The following is a 20,400-nucleotide window of genomic DNA, read 5'->3' as shown; positions in this document are numbered from 1 at the left end:
CTTTATGGCCTTTTTCTAAATTGCCTTTCTGGCATTTTCAGCTCTTTTTTTAGGGCCTCAGCTTTAACACAAGAGCCAGTGTTTCATTTCATCACATTTCACCTGCTCAGACTTCTCTGTAAAAGTAGTGCATATAAAACAGCTGTCCATCAAAATGACATCTGTTACAAGAGACAAGTAAGAAAGTTCAATCCATCCTCCATCCTTATTCAGTCAGTGGACTGAACACCAGTATTGGAATCTTAGATGCTCGATCATCCGAGATGCAATATCATCTTCATCATAGATGCGATACTGAGGATCCCTAAAGAAGCACAAGAAAGCCTTCATAAATTGTCCTTCTGCTCTTTAAACTTACAGTCCACTACAGCATCTGCTGTGTAAATCACTTGTCCTGTGTTCTCCTCTACATTACCCGTCTACATATATGGAGTTCTTCTTTTGATACAGCAAATTAAATCTTGCATAAAGCGATAACATGTTGTTCTATCATAGGCAGAGCAGACGGTCACACTGAGCCTGATTGCATCCTGCTACACAACACAAGAGCCACAGACTCTGAACAACAACCCACATTAGCTTTCCTGATAAAGTCTCCTTCTCATCTAACTTACAAACATTAACAGGTGTCTTTCCTGCAGCTTAGCTTGTTGAACGAGCCACCAAACAAACATTCATGTTGGTTTGGTTGTTGCTCTTCAGAATCCCTGTTAGCATCACACTGTTCTTCCATGGCTTGTAGCTACAGCAGTTTGTTTACGTTGTCTTCATTCTTCACTCTGGTAGCCTGCCAGCTGCTGTCAATCAAACACAGACACCCACACAACCCTCCAGTCAGCTGAGACAAAAAGGCGCATTTCTGCACTTTTTAGAGGCCAGACTGGAGATTAATCTGCAACTATTTTAATAACCGATTCATAATTTTGAGACATTTTTTTAAGGCATATTACAGCTTTTCTAATATGAATATTTGCTGGTTTCATTTGTCTTCTGTGATTGTAATGGAATATCTTTGGATTTTGGATTTTACATTGTAAAAAAACAAGGCATTTGAAGACGTCACCTTGGAAACAGGCAGTGTTTATGCCTTTGGAAGTGATACTAATATGGTATTTCAGTATCCTGAACACATTGTAAAATATTCTCTAATCAAACACAGTATAGTCTTATTCAGAAAACAAAAAATATAAGCAAAACATTTCATCAGTGAGTTTATCATTGATTTTACCCAGCAGAAAAGTCAACTAAAATAATAATTAACGGCAGCTTTTAGTATTGCATTAAGTATTTGAGCAGGATGTGGCGGTGCAGATATAAATCTAGCTTGCCTCACACCACTGAGGGAGTAGGGGACTATTAAGATGGCGATAAGCTCACTGTTCCAGTCTGTTGGCTCCTCAAGGTCTGACTGAGGAGCGACCCATCATAAAAGGAGAGAAATCCTTCTCCTCTGCTCCTTCTGACTAAGTCGCTCGGTTTGCTGAGTCCTGTCTGCTCCGTCAGGTATGAAGGGTTCGTACAAGATAGCTTCCGGTGAGGCGGAATGCATTAGGCGTCTGTGTGTGTGTGTGTGTGTGTGTGTGTGTGTGTGTGTGAAGGAGACAGACAGACAGACAGACGGACAGACAACCGTGGCAGTACAGTAGCCTTGTTGTCTGTCTGCGATACGCTTGACTCCACCCCCGCTCCCTCCCCAGCCCCCCGACTCCCCAAGTGACCACAAAGCTGTCATAGAGATTGATGGATGGGAGCAGATAAGGAACACCTCTCTGTCACTTACAGAGCCACCTTTGGACTACCCGCCATGTTGAAGTGCAGTGTGAGAGGTGGGAATATCATAGAGAACACTCAGTAGGTGTGGTATATATATATAGTCGTATTGGTCAGAGGGTGTGCATTATTTTCAGATTACCACATAGTTCAAACATAGCAGCATCATCGCTGCTCTGAATTCATATGCAAAGGTGACTGATATCATATAAACCATGAAACAATATACATTTTGTTAATTTAGTTGCACAAATAACAAGAAACATAATGCATTAAAGGAGTAAATACGATTTGTGCTGGTGAGATTTTTAAAAAAAGAACCCAAAGTGGCTTGTAAAGACAAAAATAACATGCAAGAAGAACCAATAACATCTACAATCAAAGTTTATCAAGGAAGAGAAAAAATATGCATACATAGCACAACACACAGAAAAAATAGAAGAAAAAAAAAGCTCACAGCATACTATACAACGGCTAGAAAATACTAGGAGACAGACCGAAGTCCACAACATAGAAAACAGAGCTGCAACAGTTATTTTCAATGTCAATTAATCTGTTATTTTCTCAATTAATCAACTAGTTGTTTGGTCTATAGAATGTCAGAAAATGGTGAAACATGTTGTTCACTGTTTCCCAAATGTCTTGTGTTGTCCGGACCAACAGTCCACAACCCAAAGATATTCAATTTACCATCATAGAAGACTATAGAAACCAGATAATGTTCACATTTGAGAAGCTGGAATCATTTGGTCATTTTTTTTTGTAAAAAATGACTCCAAACACTTAATTGATTATTAAAATAGTTGCTGGTTAAATTTAAAAAAAAAATGAAAATGTATTTCTTTTTTTCTTTTTTTAAAACTGAATTTTAAATTAAACAAACACATACACACCCATCAACAACAACAGAACAACACACCTACATTAAGCCTAAATTGACAGTTTTTCAGAGGGAGATTGTGTTGCAATATGCTGAGATCCCCACACTCATGTATCTGACAGAGATCAAACACGTGAAATATATATTTATATTGGAAATTAATGAGTCAGCTGTCAGAAATGTTACCATCCTGTTTATGGTGTGGGCTCTATCTTTAACATCTCTGTGTGTACAGTAACAAACCAGCAGTGGGGAATGTTGCAAATGAACAAGCAGGAATGTTTTATGGTTTTATCTGATCTCTGCATCAACGTGATGAAATACTTTGATTTGATCAGTTATTTCATCAGCCACAAACAGACATCTCTGTCTGGCTGTTTTATCAAGAAACTATTTTTGAATTGATTTTCCAGAAAATTTCCTATATCACAGTATAAAATGACATTATTCTACTCTAACCCATTTATTTATGAAAACTACACTTTCCCATATCAAGGATTTGAACACTGTGCTGTAATGTAATGCTGTTTTTCCCAACATATTCAAAATCTCATGGTAAATAAGTGACACTTTGTTCCGTTAATCAAAAAAACAGGAGACAATTATTTGAGAAACAATTAAAAATAAGTATTTATATATTGTTTTTATCCAATCCTACCGTCCAAACACATTTGCCACAGGGCCAAAAAAAGATAAGTTAGTATTTTTAAGTGTACATTTTCATCCTTTTGAAAAAGTTCAGAGTGCAGACTGCCAGAGCGATGCATTCAGGTGCAGTCATACAGAGTAAAAATGGCTTCCCTTATTGTATTGTATGTTATTGTATTGAACCTCCTGCTCCAGTGACAAAACACTGCAGGTACATTCTAGTAAAAGACTGTAGCTGTACGTGTTGGAGGTGTCAATAATGATGTCTGCATGTCTCTGGTGAGTTTCAATACTTAAGTGACCACAGAAACGTTGCAAAGTGAGGGTCACTCAGCCAGAATCTAAAGAAATGAACACCTGGGCATCCATGACATGAAAACACTTGTAAAACCCTAATCATGCGTGCTTGAAAGCATGTGCGAGGAAGTTAATGGAAAGGTCAGTTAAGCCTGTGAGTTGTGAGGCCAAACCACAAAGGCTTAGAGTAGCAGGCTGTGGAGCTTTTAACAAAGATGCTGCCTTTTTCTCCGCACAAATGCCCATCGTCATGGTTGCAGTAGCCCCCTGTTCAGTATCCTTGTCTCCAGTTTGAGCCGCTACCTGTCAACAGAACAGCCATCAGGCATGGACGCATTAACTACAAGGCCCCTCTCAGCATTAACTCTGCCGCAATTTACTGCAACCCAGCAAATTGTTTTTATCTTCACAGTCATCATCATTTTCTAGATTCAGCTGTGTCAGTCTGTGGAGCTGCTGGTACCCTTTCGGTCCACAAACAGCGCAGCCAATGAGGCCTAAAATGCAGAGATTTACTGCCGCAACACCTCGGCCTGAGAGACAGCCCTGATTTTTTTTTTTTTTTTTTTTTTTACTGAGGCAGCCCTGAGGGAGGCAGACTGAGGAAGATGGAGAGGAGGAGCAGAAGGCTGATGACTAAAGCAAGAGATGGAAAAGCAAGTTGTCTATCATTGAAGCTGGCTTCTTGACAGTGGCTCATAGTCGTCCCATTGTTGGAAGTTAAATGAGGAAAAGGTTATATTTGTGCCTTGCTGGCGACACAGAGTCTAGTTCTGCAGGATGTTGGCTTTGCTGTTTTCTGGCGACGACTTCAGCATCACGTTAAAGGAAAAATCCACACTCGGGCCTTCTTACTCTTATATATCATCAGTCTGTGATGTCCAATGCTTTCCAGGAGCTATTTTGTAATAAAGTGTTGTAATTTTCTCAGTAGCGCACCATTTAATGATTTCCTACATTTCCCAGGATTCCCCACCACCTTAACCAAAACACAATATGTGTTGTTGCTGCATTGGTTTATAGATTTTTGAGGCCACTGTGGGTGGAGAGATATTAGTGTCTCTGCTTTTTCTTCGATGCATTTCTCCTTGTAAGATCACTGTTGAACGTTGGTGCAGCGTGGTGAATCCATTCACCCTGATGTAACAGGCCCAGTACACGCTGCACTTGCCAGCAGCTGTTCTGAACTGCTGAAATGTTTCAGACGGGATATTTTATTAAACTGCAGCTTCTTGCGCGATCAAAATACCAATGTTTTGGCACTGTCACCCACATCATTGTTGCAATAGTAAGTAGTATAAGGCAGAACTGGGTCGAGGGTTGTCTCTGATCACAGCTGACAGGAATAGCAAAGATATTTGTTGTTTACTCCACAGTGTGAGCCACCAGGAAAGTGCAGAGAAAAGCCTTTGAAGCAAAAAAAAAAAAAAAAAAAAAAAAAAGAGCCCTTTCTGAGGCCTGCCCCTCGCAGGATCATCAATAAAAGATAAGAGAAGGAAAGCAGCACGGAGATGAGATGGCAAGGCAGTGACAATGAAAAAGATGAAATAGCCTATTTCTTTTCATTGAACTATGTGCCTGATGGGAGGTGCACCGAGGGGAATTAGTGTGTGTTACAGCAAGTCATTGCTTTACCCACCCTATACATGGAAATAGACATGCTGCACCTCCACACATGTACACATGGTCTAAGCTGGATCAGCCAGGTGTTCATGTGGTTGAAGGATGCTGATGATATTCTGTATTTTTTTTTTTATTGTCAACAGTTTGATCCCACTAACAAGTATTGTGTGAGTATCAAAGCCTGATATATCTTATTGCTCTGTCCATTGAGCTCCATTGTTGTCCAAAAACTATTAAAACACGTCATAGCTCCACTCTGCTGCACTTGGTGACATGTTCCTTCATCACCATGAACACAGACACTGTAGTTTATTTTGGCTCAGTTCCACACAGACTGTCCTGCTGCTGTAAATACTGACTAGTGTATTCATATTATTCCGTGACTGAAAATAGTCCCCAACTAAAGCACTGTTTACTTGAATTGAGTAATGTTTGCTAAAAACTACAGTGCCCAGCTGTTTTAGGAAATTACTGAGCCCAGCATTTGTGATGGTTTTCAAAAAAAGTACATTTTCAGTGTCACAGACAAGCTAGGAAAGTACTGAGAGGCAGACTAACATGTTTTTTTGTCTTTCTAATAGATTTATTGACAGTAAGAAAAATACAGCCTTATTTTTGAAGACTGTGATCGCAGTAACTGTAATGACATAAAACAAAACACTTAAAGATTAGTAATTTAACGCTGAAATAAAAGATTTTTTGGCCATTTAGAGGCAGCAGAACAAGATGAAAACACAACAGCAGCGTAATATCACCATGTAAAGCTGTTTTGGAAGCTGCTGCAAAATTAGCATTCATGTGGAGTCATGCTTTATTTAAGCTATTATTTTTTCTGTGAGTGATCTTTTACAGAGAAGAGGTTTTATAAAGAAAAAAACACTTTTTAAGGAAATTTAAAACTGCATCAATCACTTTTTCCAGCCACTTAGTGGCCAAACAATAAACTGGAAATTACACACATTTTACACGACGCATGGCTAACGTGTTAGCAAACAATTTACTACTTACACATCACACAAACATAACCAACATTAACATTCATTTGGAGTTGTTTCTGGCCACTCATAAAAGTCACTCTTCTTTTAGCTCTGGCTTGGTCTCTGCAAAATATCTGGCTCTTTAGTGGCTAAATGCTTCACCATGCTTACTAGCTAGTAGCTAACTTTGTTTGGCACTGGGCAGGTCGTGTATATTGGGTTTGTCAGAGCTTTTTGCCTGAAAACAACTGCCTGTTAATTCTGGAAATGAGAATAATGAGAGTGGAGCATGTGAGCCAGAAAACCAAAAATAACAAGCTAAAAGGCTCTAAAATGCTCTATAGAGCTCAGGGGAACTGCAGTGTAGAATTCTGTGTGAATTTGTCACTATTATCAGCTCCTTAGTTCCAACCCCTAATTCATATAGGAATATTGTCTAGTGCAGCTTTAACCTTGTTTCTCATTATTTAGACTATGAACACAATATTAGTTGAGTCATGGTATGTAATTTGTCTTTTGGTTGTCTCTGTCATAGAGGCTCTGCAGCTTGAGGTTATCTCAGGTCATAGCCTTGTGTGTTAGCATACCATGGCAAGTTGTCATGAAAGCTCCGAGGGCTGGTTCAGTTCCTTGAGTGTTGTTGGTCATTGTCTGTCTGTCTACATTGTTCGAGCTTGACAGTCAGGCCATTGAAACCAGAGAGTTAGTGCGTCTTTAGTTTCAAAAATGAAAGAAGTGAAATGAGCTTGACTCGGTGCCTGGTTCTAAATCACTACTGTCTTCCAAGGTTTATGGCTGAGGTTTTATGTGAAGACACAAGTCATTTTTTGTCTGCTGTAGCCTCAGATTCAAGCCATATGTTGAGCTGATGACTAGTCTACATTCATTCTAGTGACTGTCAGCAGATCAGGCTGATTTGTTTCACTCATTCTTCTGCCTAAAGTGTGAAACATATTCACACTGATAATAAGAGTGGGTAACAATGCACATGTCACTGCTCTTTATTGTAGCGGCCTCACTTTAACACCAAGAGGTCATCGTGACATATCTAATTTTATATGACAATAATAATATACAGTATATGATGGAATACATTTTCGGGAAATTCAATAAAGCATCATGGATATGGTAACCAGATGGTAAATGGCACTAAGCCATATAAATCAATAATGTAATACCTTAAAAGTCTAGTGTGTAGAATTTAGTGGCATCCAGCAGAACAGAATTGGGGGGTGGGGAGGGGGGTATATTCAGTTGGTTACAATCTACAACCTCACCGCTAGCTGCCACTAAACATTACACACAGGACCTTTAATATCAGTAAATAATTGTGTATTTTGGAGATTACCAATAATGCCTTCAAAGGGTGAGCAAGGGTGCATTTTATTGCTTATGAATTTAACTTCTCAATATTACATAGTCTGGTGAATCAACAGAAGATGACCCTGTGCACAGCTGTGAACCATTCAGTTGCAAGGGTGCTGAACCAGTAGCAATATAAGCATAGAAATTTCAGCAAACATCAGGAATGTCTATATTATCTTTCTTAGTTCAGTCTTAAGCCCATAAAACAATGGGAGCGGGTCAATAATCAGTCACCTTTAATCCCTCTTTTCGCTATGTTAGCATTTTGTCTTTTTCTATTGCTATGACTCAGTATCTCTGTTGCAACATTTAATTTGTCATCAGTCAGAAGAGAGAATCTGCAAAGTGTTTCATCCTGCCTTTGTCTCCATAGTATTTATCCTTTGTTTAACCTGTTTCATCCTGCAGGCCAACCTGAATGACTCTCATAACCAGATGGTTGTCCACTGGGCTGGAGAGAAGAGCAATGTCATCGTAGCCTTGGCCCGGGACAGCGCAGGAGCCACCGGGCCCAAAACCAGCTCTGTAAGTAAGACTTATAGCAAAGCTAAAACTAGCATGGTTGTGGCATTTTATAGTATGTGTGTGTTCACACTTGTTTAACATGTTTCTAGTGATGTTATAACTGTTGAGCTACACATTAATCGCTCCATCTGCTACACTGACATAAAAAACAAATACACACACACAGTCAGAAAAAAGATGACAGCCTCAAGCATAGTCATTGAACATAACATGTCTGTTCTTTCTCTTTCTGTTTGAACTTCCCTACCTGGCTTACTTCACCAGCTTTCTGAACTTATCTGACTTGGGAAGTTAAGAGACAGACTTACTTATGAAGAGTTCTGAGACCAATACCAATACTGATATTGAAGCTATTTTGCCTGATAACCAAGATTCTCAATTTTGACAATTTCCCTGCTAAAAATTCCCAAATTCTACAAGAATCCAGTGTTTCATCAGTATTGATCAATTAAAAAGGTAATGATATTATTATTTGTAATGTGGACCCAAACGCAGACATAGACGAGGAGTGAGATGAATGAAGAGGGTTTATTGCCAAGATAGTGGGGAATGGAGGTGGATTGAGCAGGGAGGAAACTGGCTGAGGCAGAGGGCTGGAGGGTGATATGAATGAGGAAGAATGGCGTGGGCTGGCAGAAGATAGCAGGTGGTAAGTGGGTTGGAGAGCGAGCAGGCAGGTAGGCAGGCAAGCAGACGAATTAGGATCCTGGAGCGCGAGAAAGGGAGATAACAAAAGAGAGATAGCAGTCAGCGAGGAACACAAACACGGTAGGAAATAAGTGAAGGGGTTGGACGAGAGCAAAACAAAGATGGAGGACAGCTGGTTCTCTCCCTACGGCGCTCATGCAGGCGATTAACTTATGGCCGAGGAAATTAATTCGTCTAGGCTGCCTGACTCATCCCAGGCAGCTAGCTCATCTTAAACTGAGTCACTAAGCCCGCTCATGAAAACCCCCTGAAGCGACTACCCAGACCCCAACGCTAAAGTCCCGAACTCAACTGAATACTCTGCTGCACTGTAGAAGCCCTGACGAAGTGACGAAAAACGCTTGCTAGCATCTTTACCCCTGACAGGATGACATAAGATGAACTAATGGAAGGTGAACTATCTCAGATTGCTGCTCCCCGAGCTTTAGCCCTCCCCATAACCAGTCCCACAGCTATTTTGGACTTATCTGTTTAGTATATCTGTAACTGTTGCTCAAACATAAGGGAACACTGGAGTAAAAAGGACCTGCACGTCCCCAGATTTCCATCGTAGTGCTCTGGCACAGGAACGTGAGGCTCTCTTGGCAGGTAAGCTGGCATAACAGGAGGTTGAGGTTGAGATAGATGATGAATGATAAGTGGGGACAGGGTTGTGCTGGCTCTCGATCAGTGACACACTGGCTGTGTGTCCCCATAATATCTCCACAACTTCTCGGAGAACTTGGTCATGCTGACCCACGAGGGTTCCCTGGTTGGCGAGGGCATGACGGAGGTTGTCTCTGGCATGGCAGAGATCATTTGTGGCAAGGTGGATGTCATCCAAGTCTGTTGGGTCCATGTTTGGCCAGATCATTCTGTTATGATTTGTAATGTGGACTCAAACGCAGACACAGACTAGGAGTGAGATGAATGAAGAGGGTTTATTGCAAGGGTAGCGTGGAACGGAGGTGGAACGAGCAGGGAGGAAGCTGGCTGAGGCAGAGGGCTGGAGGGTGATGAATGAGGGAGAATGGCGTGGGCTGGCAGAAGATAGCAGGTGGTAAGTGTGTTGGAGAGCAGGCAGGCAGACGAGTTAGGATCCTGGAGTACGGGAAAGAGAGATAGCAGTTAGTGGGGAACTCAACACTATAACAAAAGAGAGGCCTGAAGCGTTAACTATCACTGTGGCTGAAACAATGATCTGGCCAACAGTGGGTGATGATCCGGAGTAGATATACTGCAGGATGATGAGCTTAATGGAAGGCAGGTGTGTGCAATCAGCTTGAAACCTGGAGCCAGGAGAGTCAGGGAAGGAGCGCCACGCCCTCGCCACACAGATCCACACAGACAAAAGGGGTGTGTTCGAATACTACCATACTATTTAATATGCCAGAAAAAGATTTAGTATGTCCCAATACTGGTTGAATTTTTCAGTATGCAAGCCAGCATGCTTCTCTGGCTACTCTATCCCACAATCCTCTGCACATTGGAAGATGCGTCACATTGACTGAGCCGCCGAGAGGGAACAGACCAATGACAGCGCAATGACGGAAGCTGCAATGACAGATGAAGTAGTGTATCCCAGTTGTATGCATACAGCGTGCATACTGCGTGCAACAGTATGTACTCTGTAAGGGCAGCTGCAGCACGTACTAAAAGTAAAAAGTAGAAGTATGCGATTCGGAACGCAGCAAGAGATACAGACAAGGAAACAAAAGAGAAACCAGAGGCACGTCTGTAGCTGTGACAAATACTGTATCAGCCATCATGTAAGAGGTTGACAACACCATTTAGACAAAATCAGATTTTTAATTTCAGCCCATTATCAGCCCACAGTAGCAGCCCATCACATAATGGTTAAATTATAACATGTCTTTTCTTTTTACAACCACACAGAGTTCTAATTAGACCATTAAAACTTAGAAGAAAAATTATATTTTTAAATCACCCTTATCTCTCACATACACCCACAACCATGAAGCCAGATGTATTGAGTCAGTGGAAGTTTTTAAATGTGTACTGGTCTCTTGGGGGATGTGATTGAGGGGATACTTAAGCTTTTTTTTGTTAATTACAGATTAATGTGATTTAAATCCAATGTCCAAAGCCTAAATGAGAGAAAATATGTGTGCTTATACCATGGTCTTTGTGAATACTCTTTTCTTATTGGCTGGCAGGTGTGCGTTAAAACCGTTTATTGCACTAGGTAGTTCGGCTCAAGTTTAATCACTGTTCTAAATTCATCCGCTACCCAACCCGTAACCGTAGCAACATTTAAAGAGCATAGCTGTCAAAGCTTACTCGGTATGAAGTTTTGAAGAATGGGACACAGCAGAGGAAAAAGAGATGAAGAAGAAAAGAAAGAAACCAAGCAGAAAACAGGGAACCGACACCCGAAGAGCTTAAAATGATAGAAGAAGAGAAGGATGAGATTAATACAAGAAAGGCAACAAAATGGGCAGTTAATACACTGAGAGACTTTCTCTACCAAAAAGAATAGAACACTGATTTGGAGACATACTCTGTTGTTATGCTTAATGACACCTTATGTGACATTTAGCCTATGTCTCGGTTCAGGTTGGCGGTGAGTACAGTGTAGCAAGTTGTCATGACAACAGTTAAGCTTTTGCTTCATAAGCTTTTGATTTTAAGTGTAAAACTTAAAATTTGCAAATGCTTTTGTTTTATATTGTTGGCAAATGACCATGATAGAAGTGGGTTAATCAACTTTTCAGTGTTAGTTAAACGGTTTTAAGGCACTTTGTGGATGCACCAGTTCTGTTCCTCCACGTCATGCCTTAAAACCATTAAACAACTTGTTGATTATCCCTTACATATATTCTTTTGCATCAGGAGTATGTCTGTGTATTTTCTTGTCCAGCTAAGTAATGGAGTAAATTCAACATTCTATAATCCGGAGCCATGGTTTTCGCCCAGTTACCATGAACCACAAGGTGCACTGTAGCCGTTGATTATTTCCTCCTCTTCTCTTTGGCTCCAGGTTTATGTGTCCTATGACTACGGTACCGCCTTCACGCTCGTCTCAGACAAGTTCCAACTGTCAGGCGCCAAGGCTAAGGACGGCAGCAAGCAGGTCATCTCCCAGTTCTACCACAGCCCTGCAGACAACAGGAGGGTAAGTCACAACCAGTGCCTAGTGCCTCACAGATGAAGGTGTGCAGTATGGTCACATGCTCCAGGATACAAATGAACATAATTGCTCCAAGGCAATTAAGAACAGGTTATGAAAATGAGGTAAAATGTACAGAAGAGGAGTCTCTGTAGAAAAGAGTGGAAATAGCAGGTCAACTGCATGAGCACAGAACATACTGTATGTAACACTAGGGACAGGAGGTGATATGGGAGGGGGGAATGAATCAAGCCCATATGGGACTTTGGATTGTTGATGCCTTGTATAAATAAATTCATGAAGCTCATTCAAGGATGATCAATGGAAATGTTTCATGTGGTGCTACTTGCTGCACTTCTAACAGCCCGCACAGCTGTAGTGAAAATGATGATAATCAAGTCCAGATCAGTTCAAAGACCAAGTTGAGAAAAAGAGGTAGAGACCAAGCAAAAGTGGGAAATGAACCAAGAGCTTATTACAGATGAGAGGTAGAGAAATCTCAGGGCTGACCATCCATCCCTCCAGGTCTTTGGACTTCATAGCTTTGGTTTCACGCACTGTTCAACCATTTGACATGCACTTCAGTTGAAGCATACAAGCGCCTTAAATGAGACATGATAATTGGGCATATTAAACTTGTTGATATTTGCTCAAATGAAGCAAAGATACAATAATGGAGAAAACTGCAAAGTCATTGCAGTACAGGCACCAAAGTTTTTCTAAATCCGGACCAGATTTTCAAGGGCTTACCTACAGTGGGGTAATGGCTTGTGGTCCTGTTGACTATTGTTTATTATATTCAATGTAACTGCTACAATTAAAAATATTTATCATATAATTATTAGATTGAATGGCCCACTATTGCAAAGGTCAAGGATCAAGATCAAAATCCTTCCAAGGTGGATTAATGTTGCTCTAAGGGCAACAAGTAATGCTTCTCACATACTTAATAGGCATTAAATCCAGGTATTTCATTACTTTGCTGTATTATCATTTGATAAAAGGATTCATAGTTTATCTACTTAGTTGCTGTGTGCCAGGAACAGCAGGGAACACAGCAGTGATGTTAAAAGCACAGTCCCAGCCTGTGGAGAGGGCACATGGCTTCACAAGGCTGACGGACTGTCAGGGGGTCATTAGTCTGGCTCAGGTGGGTTCAGTAAGAGATGAGGTACAGCAAAGGAGGGGGGAGTGGATAAGGGGAAGCGGACAGAGATGAAGTGATTGTACTGGACAAATATAGGTTAGCTAGAAAGACATACAAAGAGCAGGATCTTCTGTGGGGTTCTTCACAATATCAGAGCTCTAGGAATCCCATTATTAAGGGAATAAAACTTCATTGGCATGCTGAGTAAAAAAGGTTTTTACACCCTTGCAATCCAGACCTTTAGAAGAAGATAAGCTGTATCATATTTCAAGCACTTCTAAATGGAACTTGCTTTAAAAGTTTATTTCTTCCTCCAGATTTTCATCTTCTGCTACTTCCTATTTTAACTTTTAAAGTCTATTTTTCTGAATGTGTTTTGAGGCTTGTGCCAAACTAACCAGATGTGTAGCCTTTATATGAGAGAATTGTGCTTGATGTAGTGAGTTATCATTATCCCACAGGTAACTGTTTAAATTCCTTATCATGGTGAAGCCAGATACTCAGTGGATGGGGTTTGCTTGGTTGCTTGATGTAGGACATGAGATGCAGTTGCCTCTTAAATTTAGTCATCAAAGTGTTCACATACTGTAGATACCAAGAGTGATGTTTGTGTCTATAGCTGTTAAGCATTTTGCTTGAACGTCATATCAGTAAGTTGTCAGCACATATGAAAATGAGATTCTAACCTTATTGTATTTATTTTATGCAGCAATGTTATAATGAAGGATTAACAGTCTGGCATGCTTAAAATGAACTAGTTTGTACATTGTGTTGTCCGACCATGTCTAAAGACAAGTGTTTTAGACACTGCTAGACAATCAGACCTGCAACATTTGTCTTAAGTGTACTGAGGCATTTATGATTACATGATGTGGTATTGTTCATATGCTGATCATGACAAAGTAAAATGAATCAAAGACTAGTAGAAATACTATTTTTGGTATATATTAATTGAATCAGCATTGGCTGATACTGAGACATGATAACAGAGATTTTTGAAAGTGTACAAAGCAAGTAAGTAGACAAGCCCTCTTTTATTCAAACATGCACAGATTTTAACAAAGTGCTGATACAAAAATAGATATTCTAGTTGAGGAAATAGAACCTTTTCTAACTCTCAGCTCCTGGTTTTGTTCCTGCTTCTTGGTACATTGTTATTATTCAGTATACTGCACTCATCTGAACACTTGAACAGACTCCGTTCCCAGTAGGACTGAATTAGCAAAGCTCCATTGTACATTAGTGATCTGGCACCTCAGCTTTCCAACACACTGCACTCAGCTATCACTGAAGCACATAGAAGCACTGGCAGACATTTGCTTCAGTTACTTGTGTTTTTTTTTTTTTTTTTTTGCAAATGATGGCGGTTAATGGAATAATCATACACTGTGACAGAGTTAGACTCAGACAGTGTCTCAAATGAATCAGCACAAAAGCTCTAACTTGAGATATACAAGTGGGGTCCAAATGCGTTTCAGTTTTAAAGAGGTTCATCAAAAAATCAAATTTTGTTGCGGAGACACAAATGTTCCCTTATGTTTCCAATGCAGCATTTACACAATACAATAATTGTCATAAGTTTCAAAGGAATTAAAGGATCCCTCCACCAATTTTACACTTCCAGGTCAGTTGATGTGTCATGGGTAGTACTATGCAACCCAATGATGTCATAGTGATATCATCAGGATTATCTCAGCTTGGGTTTACCGATTACACATTTATTACAGAAAGTTACAAACTGGGGGTGTGGAGTTTGAAACGCTTGAGTAATTACAAGGTAGGAAGGGTTTAACAAAAAGATGTCACTGGTAGCTTTGTGGAAAATGTAGGATTCAGTGTTTGTGGAGGTTGACCCATATTTGGGACGAAAAGTCAGAATATTTCTGCCTCTGCTGCATCGAGTTTGACCATTCTTTTCTTAATCTATCTCTTGTAAGTCCCCCAGACTCTATGGAAAGGTCATACTAAATTGCAGGAGTATCCCTTGAAAGACTACATAACTACTCAGTAGAGAGTTTTAATTTAGTATCAGTCATAATTTCTGGATAACAGGTGATAAAAATGCTCCTAGTGGATATTATATTTCGCTATTTCTTCTGATGGTGTATCATGAGATTCCATTTTTCATCAGTGCAGCTATACTGTGCCTTGCTCCCACAGGATTGAGAGGTTATTGGGAATATAGTTACATAGTAGTACATCAAAGGGAAGTGAGAAAAGTGGGATTAGCACAGTACAATTATATAATCAAACTTTGTAATGGAGTTTTGGAATGCATGGTATATTACTCTATATTTCCTTTCCAAAAATATTTTTTCCTAGAATTTGTAAAATGAGGTTTATATTTATGATTTAAAAATTGCTTTTCTTACATCCAAATATTTTCTGCTAAATGATGTGTTTTCTTCTTCCTCAGTATCTTTTCGTCGACTCCACCAACAACTACCTGTGGAACACCTTCGACTTCTGTAAGAGCGTCCAGGGCTTCTCCCTCCCCTTTAAACCGACAGACCTGCTGCTCCACAGCAGAAGATCCAACCTGGTGCTCGGCTACGACAGCTCTCACCCAAACAAACAGGTAAAAGCTTGCTCCACCTGCAACGTCTGTGTTATCTTCACAGGGTGTGTAGTCCAATCATTATTTTACGATATGATCTCATGTGTGAAACCACAAGAATGGCGCAGGCATATTTGGCATAAAACCTGATTTGAATCTATTTATTCAGCTTGAAACTCTGTGAAAAGCTGTGCTAGCCTTTGCTTTTTAGTCAGTTCTTGTACAGTAGATAGAGATTTCTCTTCCAGTGGTCATATCATCAGACTTCTTAATTGTACAAAATGATTTTAGCTGCCACGAGAACTATATTTTTTACATACAAGTACTTCAAGTACAACTATAAACAAGATCTGCAACGATGAGTTGTTGATTAATCAATCAACACAAAATTAATCAAGAACTAGTTTTGTGATCCGTTAATGATTTTAGTCATTTTTAAAAGCAAAAATGCCAAATTTGCTGTTTGCAGCTTCTCAGTTGTGAAGATATTGTGCTTTTCTTTGTCAAACATAATAATAAACTATAATAATAAATATATTTTGGTTTTGGACTGTTTGACGGACATGGGAAATTATAACTAATATTTACAATTATTTTCTGATTTTTTTTTTTGGACAAAACCATCAATTGTCTTATTATAAACATATGTAAAATCATGAAGTATGCTGTAATACTTCATACTAATCCCTATTCAAATTCTTATTTCCATAGATCAAATAGGAAAAATGCTTCCAGTTAAACATTTTCAGCAGTTGTCTGATGTAGTACTTTATGTACAGCATATGCTAACCAATAGCAGAAGCTTGGGGTTTTTTGCATGAAAGCTCTTTTTTTTTGTTTCCTTGTCTTGAGTTCCAGCACAATAGCTGCTAAACGGCTCTCCAGTGTTCTCCTTGTCACATGTGCAGGAGCCAAAACGAAAGGAATGAGCTTGACCTACATTTTTACAGTGCACCATCCCCCCCTCTTCTTCTTCTTTTCACCCCCCTCCTTGATACCCTCTTCTACCCTCCTGCCTCTGTAGCTGTGGAAATCAGACGACTTTGGGGAGACATGGGTGTTGATCCAAGAGCACGTGAAGACCTACTTTTGGTAAGATAACCAGCATCTCGGCTCATGACAAGTACAGTACGCACTGTAGAGAATATATACTGTAAACAAGAAATGTCCTGAATGCTGTGCTGCATTCAGTGGTGTATATGGGGAACAGGAGATACTGCACAGGGCTTCATTGTCATCACATAAAGATCAGAGATGAGAATGAGGTGGCTGCTAAATATTTGGAGTAGAACATCAAGCAACAGTTTCACATTAAAACATTTTTTGGCATGCACAGTCAATCAAGCAGAGCTGATTCTCTTCACATTAGACATAATTCCACCAATTCCTCGTCCAAAAATTCTCAAAAGCTCAACCACTCCCCTCTCTTGTCATAACTAAACAAAGGTATAACCGATTAATGTGCTTGCCAAATTTCAAACAAGTCTTGAGCTGCAGTTCAGACGATGAAGTTTTCCAGAAAATCCAAGATGAGAGCTGGAAATGGATGCTAATATTTCAATATAAAATATAATATCATACTTTAATATTGTTAAATACGACGGGGAGTGATTACTTGTAGGGTTTTCGTTGACAATACATCATTTTTTGTGGCATCAACCATGAATTTAAATGTCATAATAACAGCTCCTCGACACCTTTTCTTTCTCTTTTTTTGGTTATTGCGGGCGTTCCCGTCTCACATAAAGGCAACACTGACTAGATTCTGTTAACGTTGGTGAAAGACTGTGTTTGTCTTTTAGGAAGGGCAAGTCAATAGGTTCATTTTTTGAGTTAGTGAACAGGACCAGACCTGAGGGCTGAAGGAGTTCATGTTTACTTTCACTTTGTCAGTATGTATGGGTGTGTAAGCTGTTCGCTAGACTTGGAGGATTAACAAATGGTCATGCATTTGAGTGTTGGTTCATGTCATGGCAGCCCTCAAACGTGTATCTTATGCATATTTTATGCTCTACGATGCCTGCTGTAACTGCCAGCAGTACTGTGGTTGATGCAGTAAACAATCTTTTGGAAAACATTTTTAGCCACATGTTTAGTTACCAACATCAATGCTCTGCTCAGTGGGAAAATCTATCTCCAGCACACAACCCCTCTCTGGATCGTGTAAAGAATGGACTAAATACCAGGAGAACAGGAAAAGTAGATACATCTTATTAATTTATTAAACGAGGACAGGAGTTACAAAGAAGTTGTGATTTATACAAGCTGTAGCTTGCATCTCCTGTAGTCTTTAGGTGGCATCACAGAGGTTGGCTAGAGACTTAGTTTTGGCAGCTGAGGAGATCAAAAGTAATCCAGATTCATTTGGGTCACAGAGAGAACCCATCCCCTCTGTGTGCTGTTTATATTTCATTGGTGCATTACTTATGAAATAAATGTCAACGCCTAACATCAGTGGGTGAAACCCTCGAGTGATAGCTTGCATCCAGTTCAACCTGGCAACTCACACTTCTCATTAGTGTGCAAGATGGCAAACAACAAAGGCAGTGGTGTAGATGGTATCATGTGTGAAACTCCAATTTCTATCATTGTAGTTTAATTGGAAAAAACCATGCAACCATGTGATCTATGAACATGAATGAGAGATGCTTCTTGTCTACCAACTATCTTAAGCATCATTACCAATACAACACCAATCTGATAGTTGGCTACTGGGATTTTTGTAGACTTCAGGTGTTCAACAAATTTTTGGCTATGTTACTCATGCAACTTTGACCGCAGGATCACTTTTTTATTCACCTCAAAACAGCCAAAATGCATTGCTGTACCTTAGCTGTAAGCTACCTAGTAATGCAAAGCACTGACTGTGTCTGAGGGAGTGTGTGTCTGTGTGTTTGTGTTCAGTTCAGCCTCTGACTGAACTCAGAACTCACCAGGAACTCTCTTTCCCCCCCAGTCTCTCTCCATTTTCTCTCTGTACATTCATGAAATGCATTCATAAAGCGCTGTGATGTGCACAAGTTTTTGTAGTTTTTGAAACATTGTCAACTTGTGTGGATGCGTATTTGTGTCTATTCACGTTGTCCGGTGCAAATTTGTGTCTTTACATTGAGTTCGTATGTAATTGCAACACATGAAAAATCCGCTTTGCATTTGGTCTGAACACACCATCCACACTACAAAGAAAAGCAAAACTTTACAGTGCCAGTTGCACTTTTTTTTTCAAATATTTTCTAAGACTGTTTAATCAGATTCAGTGTAATGAGAGTGGTTGGCTAGTTTTTGGAGGCGTGTTTAGGTACATCTTTCAACAGAAAGCGGGAGGTGACATGAGGCAACACATCAGCACTTGCTCTTTGAAATCAGCTTGGTGTATCAGGGCTCTTAAGGTGTTTATTAAATGTTTATTGGCCCGTGTCTTGCCCTGGCTTGTTGACTCTACATCTTGTTACCCAGGCAGAAAGTTTATCGACAGGTAAAGGATAAATGAAAGACTGAGATGGTTCTTAACATCTTGTACTCTCTACTCTCTACTTGATTTTGCTCCTAAAGGTGTTTATTGATATGATAGATATCTGTACTGAATCTTGTATTCAGTTTGTGGATGATAACTTACAGATATCTCTCCAAATGATTCTTTATGACAGGCTGCCCCTGGAGTTTAGGAAGGATAAATGGTGGTTTTGGAAAAATGACAAAATACAGTTTGAATCATCTAGTATTTATATTATATAATTGATCATGTGCCAACTATTAAATTCATATAAATTCATCAAAATTATTTTCATAATTGATTTATCATTTTGAGTCATTTTAAGAAAAAAAAAACTGTTGTGGATAAAACAAGACATCACCTTGGATTTTGCGAAACGGTGATCGACATTTTTCACCATTTTCTGGCATTTTATGGACCAAACAACTAATCGATCAATTGAAAAATAATCGACAGATTAATCGATAATGAAAATAATCATTAGTTGCAGTCCTAATTATAAAGCATGTGAAGTATCAATGTGCACACTTTTATGTGGCCTTACAGCGTCTAGTTTGTCCTCATGACGCAGGTAATTGCTCTGATTGTGTTTGAATAATTTACTTTTTACAAAACACACACTCACTGCAGTCAGTCTCTGTTGCATTTGTATTAAAACATAAATAGATCAGTAACATTGCCTCTGAACAAGAGAAAAGATTACTTTCTGCTGTGAATCAAAATAGTTGATTTATAATCTGCTTTACCCCAAAGTAGCCTTTTTTTTTTTTTTTTAAAGCCTTCTGAGCTCCACCACCACCGTCAACAGCCAGACAATGAAATCAGTGATTGCATATCCCTTCCCTGTGCCAAATGCTTCAGCAGTCTGAGTCTCTTACTGTAAATTTAAATGAAAGCAGTCGGTGTACAGGGCAGTGCTTGAGACTATAAAAATCATGGGTTGAGGGAAATGAGGAAACAGCAACGAACAACACAGTCAGACCTCTCTGATGTCTTCTAGTTGATAAATGAGATTAATTAGATGAATAAATGTCTCCTGCATCTCCTCCTGTGGTTCGTGTGGTTGCTAGATGGAAGCTCCTTTTAGACTGATCACATGGAGCTGCAGGTCACCCTCACTGTTTCTCCACAGTGAAGCTAAATTACTTTTTGCGCAGAACACAGGCTTCTGTCACTGATAACAAGATAATAGACACAGTGTCTTCACACACCCACCTACACATCTCACCCAGACCGTGTTCACTATATTGCAAAATCGAAGGCTGCCTGATTTGAGAACTGATAGAGTGGAAAGTAACTAC

General features: G+C 39.7%; 1 protein-coding gene across 2 annotated transcripts in view; it reads left to right on the top strand.

Annotated features, from left to right (window-relative positions):
• Positions 1-20,400, top strand: part of sorl1 (sortilin-related receptor, L(DLR class) A repeats containing) — a 95,744-nt gene that overhangs the window by 12,787 nt on the left and 62,557 nt on the right. For both annotated transcript variants that reach the window (XM_044353384.1, XM_044353383.1), the window contains exons 2-5: positions 7,969-8,085; positions 11,774-11,908; positions 15,466-15,627; positions 16,631-16,698. In XM_044353384.1, coding sequence (XP_044209319.1) covers positions 7,969-8,085; positions 11,774-11,908; positions 15,466-15,627; positions 16,631-16,698 — 482 coding nt within the window. The remainder of the gene's footprint in view (positions 1-7,968; positions 8,086-11,773; positions 11,909-15,465; positions 15,628-16,630; positions 16,699-20,400) is intronic.

The sequence above is a fragment of the Thunnus albacares genome, chromosome 6 (assembly GCF_914725855.1).
Source record: "Thunnus albacares chromosome 6, fThuAlb1.1, whole genome shotgun sequence".
In the NCBI taxonomy this organism is placed as follows: domain Eukaryota; kingdom Metazoa; phylum Chordata; class Actinopteri; order Scombriformes; family Scombridae; genus Thunnus; species Thunnus albacares.
This window is presented reverse-complemented; position numbering and strand designations above follow the sequence as displayed.